The sequence below is a fragment of the Arachis hypogaea genome, chromosome 11 (assembly GCF_003086295.3).
Source record: "Arachis hypogaea cultivar Tifrunner chromosome 11, arahy.Tifrunner.gnm2.J5K5, whole genome shotgun sequence".
In the NCBI taxonomy this organism is placed as follows: Eukaryota; Viridiplantae; Streptophyta; class Magnoliopsida; order Fabales; family Fabaceae; genus Arachis; species Arachis hypogaea.
The window spans coordinates 35,123,021-35,135,890 of record NC_092046.1 but is presented as its reverse complement, the minus strand read 5'-3'; the positions used below and the strand labels follow the sequence as shown (position 1 = coordinate 35,135,890).

At 32.0% G+C, this 12,870-nt stretch overlaps 1 protein-coding gene across 1 annotated transcript; it reads left to right on the top strand.

Moving 5' to 3' along the window:
• The first annotated feature begins 9,434 nt into the window (after window positions 1-9,434).
• On the top strand, window positions 9,435-12,440 carry LOC112720674 (NAC domain-containing protein 71-like). The gene is made up of 4 exons (XM_025771708.3): window positions 9,435-10,218; window positions 10,844-11,133; window positions 11,227-11,487; window positions 11,653-12,440. The coding sequence occupies exons 1-4, from the start codon at window positions 10,062-10,064 to the stop codon at window positions 11,776-11,778; spliced, it is 834 nt and encodes a 277-aa protein (XP_025627493.1). The 5' UTR covers window positions 9,435-10,061; the 3' UTR covers window positions 11,779-12,440.
• Window positions 12,441-12,870: the final 430 nt, after the last annotated feature.

Sequence of the window (12,870 nt, the reverse complement as noted above, 5' to 3'; positions counted from 1 at the left end):
TTTTCTTTTTTGCATTTGCATACTTTCACTCATGGTATTTTAATTTTGTGCATGTTTTTATTTTCTTTTATAAATTTGATACTTTTTCTTCGGTGTTGAATTTTCTTGCTCGACTGTTGAATATCTTTTGTATTATTTTGGTGCTTAGTGACTTGTTTTACACTGTTGGGTGATATTATTTATCTATCAATGCCAATCTTTTACGATACCTGTGTTCCTTTTGCATTGACATGAATTTATACTGTCTTTCATTATCTACTACCTCTTCCCCATTGTTGCAATTTTTGCACTATTGATATGCCATTTGCTTCTACTGTTTTCTCACTTGCATGTTGTAGCTACCATGTAATTGAGACCCTTATTATTTGGCATTAACCCACCCATACTTTATTTGTTTTCTTATCTTTATTTCTGGGTTACTTTTCTTCTTTTTCCCCTTCTTTCAGGATGGCCACCGAGAAGAAAAACGAAAAACTTTTACATGGGGCAGCAAACAAGTTCCTACGCACATTCTTTGGAGAAAAAGCGTCAGTTGGAGCCACCTGTCCACTTGCACATCTTGGCATGCACCGAGGACGGTGCAATCTTTAAGTGTGGGGAGGTCGATACCGACTTCCGTGGGTTGGTTATTTCCTATTTTAACACCAATGTTTAATTTTCCTTGTTAAATTAGTTGTTGCATTTGCATGTTTGATTGCATGTTTGTTTGATTTTGTGCATGTTCTTCTACCACTACTTGGTTGGAATGATAAGTTCTTTTTTAAGACCCTTTTTATAGTATTTCACTCATTTAAATTAAAAAAAAAAATTATTAAACTTGTTTGAAGATTGTAATTTGGAACATGGTTTATAGCTAAGAACACACAACCTGTGAGATTTTGAGCTTAATTATATGGTTACATTATTTAACCATAAATTTTATTCTTGTGTGTTTTCTTCTCTATGATTGTAATCTATAGTTTGTTCCATTCTATATGTCCATTTTTTAGTGTATTTACATGCATACATATGATTGAGGCCATCATTTGTTATTAGCTTACTTATCCCAAATAGCCTATCATTTCATTTGCCTTTGTTTGCCACTTTGAGCCTTCTGAACCCCCTTTTTGTTCTTTATATTACCACATCACTAGCCTTAAGCGGAAAAATAATTAATTACCCTATTTGAATCTTTGGTTAGCTTAAGATAGAGATTATGTGTCAACTAAGTGTGGAGAAATGTGGGAACTTGGGTTGATGAGAATGTGGTGTGTTTTTACTAAAAAATATTGGGAATTTGGGTGCTTACTCATGTGAAATTAGAAAAACCATATGCATTGATATATTATGTTTTCATTCATATAAAAAGAAAAAAATAAAATAAATAAATAAATATAAATGAATAAGAGGACAAAATTACCCCAATGTTAAGTTCAATAAAAAAATGAATAAAAAAATCAATGCATATGAGATGGAATTAAATTCCCAATACATGAGTGTGTGAAATTTTGCAAAAGTGAGATTTTGGGTAGCTAGGCATGATTTTAGAATTATATAGAGTGTGTGTGTTAGGTGAGAATTTAGGTTAATCAAAGATTCATATTATAGCTCACTTGGCCATACATGTATCCTCCCCTTACCTTAGCCCCATTACAACCTTGAACAGACCTCATGATGTTTGCATTTGTACACTAAATATTTATTGATTGGTTAGATGAAGAACAAAATTTTAGAAAGCATGACTAGAGAAGAGTATAGCGGATTAACCCCAGACAGTTGAGCGATTAGAGTGCATATACACTTCCAGTGAGGGTTCAACACTTGATTTTATGTTCCCTGCTTTCATGAGCTATCTTCTTACAAGTTTACTTGTCTCTTATTGTGCGATTTGAATTAGTGGAATCTGATTTATGTTTGTCTTAGAGAATTTGTTTACTTTTAACCAAGTAGATAGAAGTATTTTTGCATTTAGTTACATTCATATAGATAGGTTGCATTTCATAAGTTTTACCATTCCTCTTCACTCTCTTATAGTTTCTCTTGAGCTTAGCATGAGGACATGCTAATGTTTAAGTGTGGGGAGATTTGATGCACCACTATTTCGTGGTATATTTTATGCTAAATTGAGTATATTTTATCCATTATTCTCACACTTATGCATATAAATTGCATGTTTTACATACATTTCCTTTCCTAATTTTGTGCTATGATTAAAAACATACTTCTCTGGCCTTAAATTTGCTAATTTTAATCCTCTCTTATCACCATTCGATGCCTTGATATGTGTGTTAAGTGATTTCAGGGTTTATAGGGCAGGAATGGCTAAGAGGATGGAAAGGAAGCATGCAAAAGTGGAAGGAATACAAGAAGTTGAAGGAATTGCTAAGCTGTCAAGCCTGACCTCTTCATACTAAATCGATCATAACTTGAGCTACAGATGTCCAAATGAGGCGGTTCCAGTTGCGTTAGAAAGCTAACATCTGTGGCTTCAAAATGATATGCAATTTGCCATAGTTGCCATACAGTTACGCAACGCGCACACGTGCATCACGCGTACGCGTGACATTGTGAAAATTCAGTGACGCGTACGCGTGACAGAGCCACATGCTGGACGTATCAGAAATCACTTAGGGCGATTTCTGAGCTGTTTCTGGCCTAGTTTCAAGCCCGAAAAATACATATTAGAGGCTGCAGAGTGGGGGAATCACATTGATTCATTCATACAACTTTCATTCACATAAATTTAGGTTTTAGATGTAGTTTTCTAGCTCTGTTTAGGTTTTAGGGTTTTTAGCTTTAATTCTTCTCAATTTCATATTTCTATCTTAGTTTGATTTAGCTTCTCTTCTACTTTTATTTGTCTTAGTATTTTAATTTATCTATTTTCCTTATTGATTATTTCATGTTTCCACTTTAGTTTATGAATTCTCATGTTAGATTTGATTTTCTATTTATTGTAATTTGAGGTATTTCATATTTATTGTTTCTTCTATTATTTGTTAGTCATTGATATTTGTAATTGGTTGTTTGGATTTTATTATCTCTTATTAATTGCTATGTTTTTATGTTATATGCCTTCCAAGTGTTTGAGAAAATGCTTGGTTGGATTTTAGTGTAGATTTCTCTCCTTTTGGCTTTGGTTGAGTACTTGGAGACTCTTGAGTTATCAAACACCTTTGTTGATTGATAATTGAAAGTTGCTAGTTGATTTGGATCCCTCTAAAGCTAGTCTTTCCTTAGGAGTTGACTAGGACTTGAGGAATCAAATTGATTCATCCACTTGACTTTCCTTCATAGTTAGAGGTTAACTAAGTGGGAGCAATGGACAATTGATGTCACAATTGATAAGGATAGCTAGGATAGGACTTCTAATTCTCATACCTTGCCAAGAGCTTTCTTAGCTATTAGTTTACTTTCTTGTCATTTACATTCCTTGTTCAACCTTTCAAAAACCCAAAAAGATAAAATCCCATAACCAATTATAAGTACACTTCCCTGTGATTCCTTGAGAGACGACTCGAGGTTTGAATACTTCGGTTATTATTTTTAGGGGTTTGTTACTTGTGACAACCAAATTTTTGTATGAAAGGATTCTTTGTTGGTTTAGAAACTATACTTGCAATGAGAATTCATTGAAAAATTCTAAATCGTCAAAAATTCGTTCATCAATGATGTCATATCAGGATATTAAAATTTAAAAACAAGGTCAACAAACATTACTGGGGAAAAAAAACCTTGTGCTGCAGCTGTGTGCAATGCAGTAGTGTTTGACATATCGACTGTCTTTGAAACTTCGGGAAAGGCTTCCATGAGGACCTTCAATATCTCTACAAACCGGAAGAGAGAAGAGGAGTCAGAAAAATTCCAAACGTTAGATTAATGATAAATTTATAAGTGTGATGATCAACAAAAATAAGATTCAAAATGTAAAACCTAGAAAGCTAGCAGATGTAAAAGAGTTATGGCTAATTTGACATAAGAACTCAAATTGGAGAGAAATAATATGTGTAGTTCTATATCAACAAATCCTAAGAAGCGAACTTTCTTTAAAAAAATAACCAAAGAGTTATTATAACATGTTGCACATCATTCATCAAAATGAAGTGAGATAACTGTAAGCTCCTACGAAGTAAAGAGAATTAAGACACTCACCCAAGTTTCCATTTTTAGCAGCAATGTGGAATGCATCAAATCCGTTCTTAGCTTTGAAGCCGGCCAAACTAATATCATGATATTTGATCAATTCCTTCACTATATCAAGATTATCATTTTCAGCAGCAACATATAACGCAGTTTCACCAGAGTTATTTGTCTTTGAGAGCAACTCCTTCAATTCCTCCTCTCCATTCTCAGAGATGATTCCCAGCACCAATTCCATAAGACAAAACTTGAAATCAACTAGAACAAAAGACAAACGGCTACTTAAATTGATTTCCTGAACATAAGGGAATTGCCCATATACGGAGTACGGACAGATACAATAATTGATCTTAGAGTAAGAAAGATCAGATAGCAAATAATAGTATTCACTCTATCTTATAATGTCCGTAAAACCTTTGCAGTTTTCTCAAGTTATTTCTTATAAAAAAATATTATTGAACTGAAAATACAATCTCACACCTTCAAATCTGACTGGCACTTCAAGGTAATTTCAAAGACAGCATCAAGTCCTCCAAGCTCCCTTAGTTTTTCCTTAAAATTTCGACCAGTCTTACATACAACACCAGAAGTTTCTGAAAACAGATTCCCCGTCATTAAGAAACAATATCAACAATAAGAACGATAAAATAAACAGTTCAAAGAATCATTAAAACTAAACAAATTTGGTTATTCATTGTTAATTTCGTCTATTAAAAACATACAACATATAAGAGAAGAATATCTTCAGCCAATAATATTTATAGAGTAAAATCTGGAAGGTGATATACACTACAATACCATAAAGAGAAATGGAAGATAAACAAGCCTTCTCAAAGATCAACAATGCTAACCATTCCGGGCATAACTCTGGCATCTCTATGTTGTTATCAATCTGGAATCTCTTTCTTCGCTGATAGTAAAATAATTGATAAACCTACAACAAGCTCAATCAGCATCAACAGCAACAAGAAGATAGAAACTGCGAAGAAAAATTGATAAACCTAAAATTGGCACAGAAAAATTGAGCCCTAAGCACCAAAATCACAAAATCAGATTATACCTGAAATTCACTAAGGGAGCAAACGCGACAAGAGCGGCGGCAGAGAGAGCTCTGTGACGACGGCTATGAAGGGAGCAGACGCGATGAGAGCGGCGGAAGGAGCTCTGCAACGATGGCGACCAAGGGAGCAGACGCGACAAGAGCGGCGGCGGAAGGAGCTCGTGCGACGCAAGGGATGACAGAGAGATCGTGCGATGCGAATGGCGGCCACGGCGGAAGAAGCTCATGCGACCAGAGAAGAAGCAGCTCGTGAGGAAGAAGCTCGGGTGTCAAGTGTGAATGAACGTGTGTGAATTGTGAATGAAGCTCGAGATTAGGGTTAAGTTAGGTTTATATCAATATTTTCCGATGGAAAATTTTAAATTACAAACGTATTTTTCATCTGTAATAATTTAATAAAATGCAGTGTTTCTGTTTATTTAATTACAGACGGATTTTCTGTCTGTAACTATTTCCTACGAAAAAAATTAATTTTTCCGACAGAATTATCGACGGATTCTCTTTTCCGTCTGTAATTTATGCTAATTTATTTTTTTTGTTTTCCGATAAAAAATCCTTCTGAAATTTCGTCTGTATTTTCGTGGGATAAAATCCGTCAAAAATATCCGTCTGTAATAACTAGTTTTGATAATATTAATAAGAGATGATTAAAAAAAAAAGAAATTAAACAACAATGCAATATCAAAAAAAAAAAAAAGACAATAGTAATAGCAGCGACAATAATTTATTTTTAACGTATATTTTTTATTTAAATATATAATATTATATTTTTTATTAATTAATTTTTTATATATTCATAATATAATTAAAGAAATCACTCCTTTAATTTTTTCTTTCGGGATAACATAAAAGAGCAGGGGGTAAACAGCCCCCATTGCCCATGTCATCTTTTCCATTATTCCACAAAGTAATAGGGATTATATTCGTAGTAGTTAATTGCTAACACCATAAAAGGTGTTCTGGTGTTTAAACTTTAAAGCAAGTAGCAGCTAAGGTAATTAAATATGGAAAGTTTCTGTGGTCAGTATTTTTAACAAAATTTAGCCAATATTTAGTCGACATTAGATCTTCAACACTTTGTTGCATTTGTATTTTTTGGAATTTGTGTACAAAGAGTTAAAAATACTATTGTTGAGTAATTAATAGTTAAAAATAATAAAATTTGCTAGTCTTTTAGTATTACTAATTAAATATTTTATTTATTTTTTCCCTTTGAATTTGCAGATAAGTATGAAAGATACTCCACCAATCGATCAAGATTTTGGTTGAGTAAGCAGTCCAATTAGATGGTCCTACAATGGTAAGAACAAAGATTTTGGAAGGAGCTATAGATTTGTTACTTTTATAACATATATATCATTACTACATGTAAATAGCGAATGAAGAAATATCAAATAATTACGGTTCTAAAAGGTTAAGAAACTAATTAAGCACCTTTTTAGTTTTTAGAGTAGAATTTTCTTTTTGGAAGGATGATTGGTCCCGCTTGATGACACAATCCTCAATTTAAAAATAGGTAAAGCATTTTGTCCTACTCACTAATCACTATGATGTGAAAGTTTCTTCATGGTATAGTACTGCCAGCGTCATGGAACTTTAGTGCGATGAAACTATTTCTTCTAACATTCATCTTTTCTTAAGTAAGAGTCTTTTTTTTGGGTTTATATATATTCTGTATAAATTTTTTTTTCTTTATTTATTTTCCTCAGGATATAGTGTTCTGATTTCGAGGATAACAAAGATTTTTCAGTTATAAAATTTTTTATATCATATATTATGAAATCACTTCTTTTCAAAAATTAAACTCATAGCTAGAGGAAGAAACATTATATCTCTAACCCCCTAAATGTATGCTTTAAATTTAAATTGAAATCAATTCTCAAACATTCTTTCATCTTTTATGCAGTTTTTTTTTTTTATGGAGATCGATTTTAGCTATAAATTTTAGAAACAAAACAAGAGTAAGAATGATTTGTACCATAAAATATATATACAATTGATAGATAGAAATTAAACTTAAAAAATTTAGTTTAACTACTACAAATAAAAATGTCAAATAATCTAACTCAATTCATTTAGGTTCATGAAATAAAAGCAAACTCCACTCATTTAATAACGGTTCATGCGTTAGTGGATGTAGGTATCAAAAGAAAAGAAGCGTATACACATTTTTTTCTTCATAATTTTCATTTATCATTATATTTTTATTTTGTTCACGGTATTCTGCAATTCGACATGTTAAGGATTAATCCATGACGAATCTGAATTCCATTTAAGTGTCGAATCTCCGACACTTGCTTAAGTCAACGAATGAGTTGACCATTCGACCAACCCAAGTTGGTTGGATAAACCCTGTTCATGATATTACTGCAAATGCGCTAATTTACTCATGATTTTATTATGTTTGATTATGGAGGAAAAAGTAGGATGAAAATTTTTATACATGATTTTGATACGTAAAAATTATACATATGGTTTATTTATGAAAAATTTTAAACATAGAACTTTATTTGTGTTGTGAGCCAATATTTTCAATCAACAATGACATTTGGATTGTCGCTCAATAAAATCGTCAATGTTCAAAGCTAAATGAGTTGAGGCCAGATAAGATTATGCTATTCATTTTTACGATAAGCTTAAGGAAAGGGAAAAGGAAAAAATAGAATGAGAAAAAAAAAAGATGGAAATGTATGTAACTTCGATGATTTTTGTTTTCCTGTGCTACAGATATATATACATACGAATGTTTGACTTCCAATATAGACTTTGAATTTATTTTTTATTTGAATTAAAAAAAGACGAATTTCAAATATATTATCAGTTTGAAATTTATCTACATTATCATTGAATTATGTGTCAATTATAAGAATAAATATGTGTATGCTTTCTATTTGGCTTATCTTTTCATCTCATTTCAAAAGCATAGCAATTATGTGAAGTATATATATCACCATCAAATTATAAGCATAAATAAGAAAACAAAGAGATTCAAAGAGATGAAAGAAATGAGAGGGAGAATATACGGTAGCAGCCCAAAAAGAGTAGTAGAAATTGTAGCTAAGCTATATAGCAGCTTTAAGACACTGTTCATGGAGAATAATTTTGTACTTGAAACAGTCGCATTCGCCTTGGACGGGTCAATATTGAATGATTCTACTCATTAGTTTGTTTGAAAAAAAAAATAAATAAAATTATCAAAAATTGACTTTGATGAAATTATGTTCACAAACTCTGCTTTTGCTCCGGAAAAAAAAAACTCTGCTTTTCCTAATCATTTAGGACAAACCTAGTCATCACTCGTTACTAAGCTGCTTTTGCTAGGCATTATAGTAATTTCATTGTGAACTTTTTGTTTAATTTACAACTTAAAATTTATATTGTTGCAGTTTTATGCGACTCATTACAATTTTGATGTAACTATATGCAAGCAAATCATGTGATTCTAAACTGTGATTACCGATAAATGCAGCCAGGGACAACACAATATTACTAACATGGATGAATTGAAGCTGAAGTTGCATGTACGTATATCGGAATATAGGTACGGTATCTATACGCGGTACGAAGAATACGGATATGGGATACGATAATTTTAGAAAAAAAAAAAGGAGTGTTAGGAGGCCAGTAAGTTTTGTGATTTGTAGTCATTAATTAATTATTATTGGTATTTTTAATGGTGTGAGATTTCATCCAATGGTGTGGGATTACTCACTTTTCTTTTGATGGTTAAGTGTTAGTCAGATTTTAATAAAAGTGCTAGCTTTTTATACTTTCACAAAAAAATATATGAGTGTATAAGTAAATTTTGCAAATTTTTAAAAATAATGATATTTTTTAACTGATAAAATATGTTTTTAGTCTAATTTAATTGATCTTAAATTAACAAATAAATATTTAAATAGTCTAAGTAGTAAATTTAATATCCTAAATTTCACATTTAAGTAATTTTGAAATAAAATAAATAAAAAAATTTATTCAAAATGACGAAGTTTTTGAGTAATTTAAACAAAAAAATGTATCTAATAGTATCTAATACATACATACTCAAAACTACTTTAGACTTAAAAAAAAAAGCCATTTGTTAAATACGTATTTGGACGTACTCAAGCATACCCAACGCGTAGCAGTGCAACGTAGCAGAGAGCAGAAAAACATTATAAGAGTGAGTGACAAGTTATGTTCATGTGAAATGGCGGGAAGTAAACTAATAAGAAAACTATATACATATATGGTTATGGTGTGAACTGGGTTTTGAAGTGGTGGGCCATTTTTCCTTGGAATTTTTGGGAGCACTTTGGGACAAGTTATCTCATACTTTCGGTGTGTTTTGTGCAATTTTGGACTGTTGGTTCCCCTTCCCTTCTCTCCCTCCAAATGCTATAAATATCACTCCACCCATGCCTTATGCTTTTACTACTCAAATTGTTAACATACTACTCAAATTAAACTTGTTTTGAGTTTAACCAATTTGTTTTCCTTAATTTTCTTGTTTTGCAAAAAATAATTTATTAGAGGTCAAAAGTAGTTGGTGGTTGAGTTAGAGTAATTTGAACTTTCTGGGTAAGTTAGTTCATTTTATCATTTGAGGGTGGGGTGGTTTGGGATTAGGATAGTGGTAGAGATAGTGTTATTCCAAAGAGAATGATCATTATTGCATACAATGGTTGCCGACTACTGTGGAAGTATCACTTGAAAACTATTGTTATGCACAAAAGCTTCTATTTTTGGATCTTCCAAATCTTCAATACATATGGGCATGCCACTTAGCATCATAAAGTTTTGAGCTTTCTTGCTGGAAAATTGTGGGTTTATTTTTTTGGTTACTCTCTTGCTATTAAGTTTTCATAAACTTTGGTTGGTCTTTTTTGTTCTTTTAATCATAATGGGAGGGGCATCACTGCCACCTGGATTTCGTTTCCACCCAACAGATGAAGAATTATTGGGATATTACCTAAAAAGAAAAGTGGAAGGGCTTGAAATTGAGCTTGAGGTTATTCCTGTGATTGATTTGTGCAAGTTTGATCCTTGGGAATTGCCTGGTAATTATTAATATTAATCACCTTTTCAATTTTGATTGTTCATTCTTCTAAGGATAAATAAATAAATAAAAATTTACGTGCAAGTCCTAGCTGCCTAGTATACCAAAAACAAAAGAATTTAAATAGTGCTAGAAACTAGAAAGCAATGTTTTGTTTATTTGTTCCTCTTTTTCCTTTTCTTACTTCACTTTTTCCTATAGCGGTTAATCATTTAAAAAGCCAATCCAATAAGGTTTATTTTCTTTAGTTAAGCTTTAAAAAGACAACGCAGAATCTGAAAAAGGACTACCTTCAAAAAATGTAATGTATTTAGTTTAACTTGATAATTACATCCTTAGTTGTTTTCACGATTTGAACTCGTAAACTTGAATTCACATAAAGACAACTCAACCGTTGCTACAACTACAAAACTCCCTGGATGCTTTGCTGGTTTTCACTACATATTTTTCATAAAATGTAAGCACATGATTTATTATATGACACGTTTTTATCATAGCTAATATGACTTAATTAGTAAGATAAAAGTTAGTTAGTTATTGTACATCATTTTAATAAAATAATAGTTCTATAATTTATTTTAGCAAGAAAATTTTGAGAAGCCTAATTTGTGTTTTTGTGAATGCAGAGAAATCATTGTTGGCAAATAGAGACATGGAATGGTTCTTCTTTTGTCCAAGGGACCGCAAGTACCCAAATGGATCAAGAACTAACAGAGCCACCAAAGCTGGTTATTGGAAAGCCACTGGAAAAGACAAGAAAGTTGTGTGCCAATTTGATACTCCTTCCACTGTCACAGGATATAGAAAAACCCTTGTCTTCTACCGTGGCAGAGCCCCTTTAGGTGACAGAACTGATTGGCTCATGCATGAGTATCGCCTCGCCGATGATCTCGGCCTATCATCTACATGTTTTCAGGTACATACAGATGTTTTCATGTGAAGATATATAAACAGATTATTATGAAAAGTACGTGTCAAATTATCTAACTGTTTTCAACTATCATTGCAGGGTGGTTATGCCTTGTGTCGGGTTATTAAGAAGAATGAGAAGGTGAACAATGAGAATGACGCGTCAATGAGATTCTCCAATGAGCCCTTCGCCATTTCTGCTGATGCTTCATCCTCTCAACCAAGTTATTTGAACAATGAGAGTGTTTACTCAAGCCCCAATGCTTCTCCACACAATGTGGACTCTAACCAAGCTTCTATAAACACCAGTTCTTCATCAGAGTTTTGGGTGTCCCCTGATCTGATTCTTGATTCTTCAAAGGTGTTGCGCCCTTTTTGTAGAATACTAGTTGCTTATTATTTAATTCTTTCAATTATTATTACGTAACCAACTCTTATTTTATATAATATATATTTTATTTTTATTCTCAAAATTTTTTAGATTTGTCATTCCTGACATTTCTTTTTTTGCTTAAATTAAATGCAGGACTACCCGCAACTACAAAATACTTTTACAAGGTGTGACATACCAAGTAGTACAATGACACCATGGCTCTCATTGGATCAACCTGAAATTTCATCTAGTTCATCATACTCAAATTTTAATGGGTAACTTCGATTTTCCGATGATTTCAATATGATTGGCGGCATGTCACCTTACTCAATACAAGAAGATTTTATGTACTTTCATGGAAATGATGGGGATGTTTCTTATGGAAGTTATGATCATATTAATTCAGTTGAGTATCCTGAATACTTCTGAAAACAAAGAAATATCATTCTACAAGTTTTCTTGATATGCAAGGTGTCAAGACTGAAGTCGCTAGCAATCGAAATTTCAAGCACAAACATAGTTTAGATGTTAGCACCAAAGAGCGAGTTACGATTTGGAAAGTAAACTGCACAATTATAACATTATGGGGGTAAAAGAAAATCAAGGGTTATAAGGTACAATACTAGAATGATTGTGCGCATTACTATTTAAAGTGTAATTGAAGTTTAAAGGAGCTAAATCTTGGGATCAAATTCTTGTGGGGGATAGTTATTTTAGATGAATTTTATTTGGTGTGATCTGATAAAGATTGCCTAAGACAACTCTTTTTAATGTATGTCTTAGAATTAAGAGTGATAAATAATGTGTACAATACTCTTTTTATGATGTCATGTAGGATGCATAGTATCATGTTTACTTGTCTGTCTCTTATCTTGTTCACATTGAGTAATATACATGTGTGCTTTATAATATAAGCTTGTACAATGAAAGAGAGCTTCTTCACATAAATCTTTGGCCTAATTAATTACACTTTACTCTCTTAATTTTAAATCATGTATGTGAACTTCAATTCATGAACTTAAAAAATATGTAAATTATTTAAAGGTGCAGAGTTACTATGTTCACAATGTTTTCATCAATTATATTAACAAAATTTAGGGGGATGATTTGTATATAATCCAAAATTTAAGAGGATGCCATGAACTTATTTTAAATAAATGCACATTGAAAAACATGGGAGGTTAATTTACAATTTTTAAAGTTCAAAAAAAAAAATTTGTGTTTGTTTAAGGAAATAAATTGTAATTAAGATTTATACTTCTTAAACTCCATGTTCCCCTATTATCTAGTGTCGGTCTTTGTTTATGTTCTACTCAAATTCTTGAATAATAAGTTGGCTCTGTATTGGACACTGAAACATAAATTTGCTGG

Excerpts from the sequence above, each read along its gene's own strand:
- LOC112720674 (XM_025771708.3), top strand. The coding sequence starts at position 10,062 with ATGGGAGGGGCATCACTGCCACCTGGATTTCGTTTCCACCCAACAGAT. Across the intron at positions 10,219-10,843 it reads TGATCCTTGGGAATTGCCTG|AGAAATCATTGTTGGCAAAT; the intron begins GTAATTATTAAT and ends TTGTGAATGCAG. Across the intron at positions 11,488-11,652 it reads TGATTCTTGATTCTTCAAAG|GACTACCCGCAACTACAAAA; the intron begins GTGTTGCGCCCT and ends AATTAAATGCAG.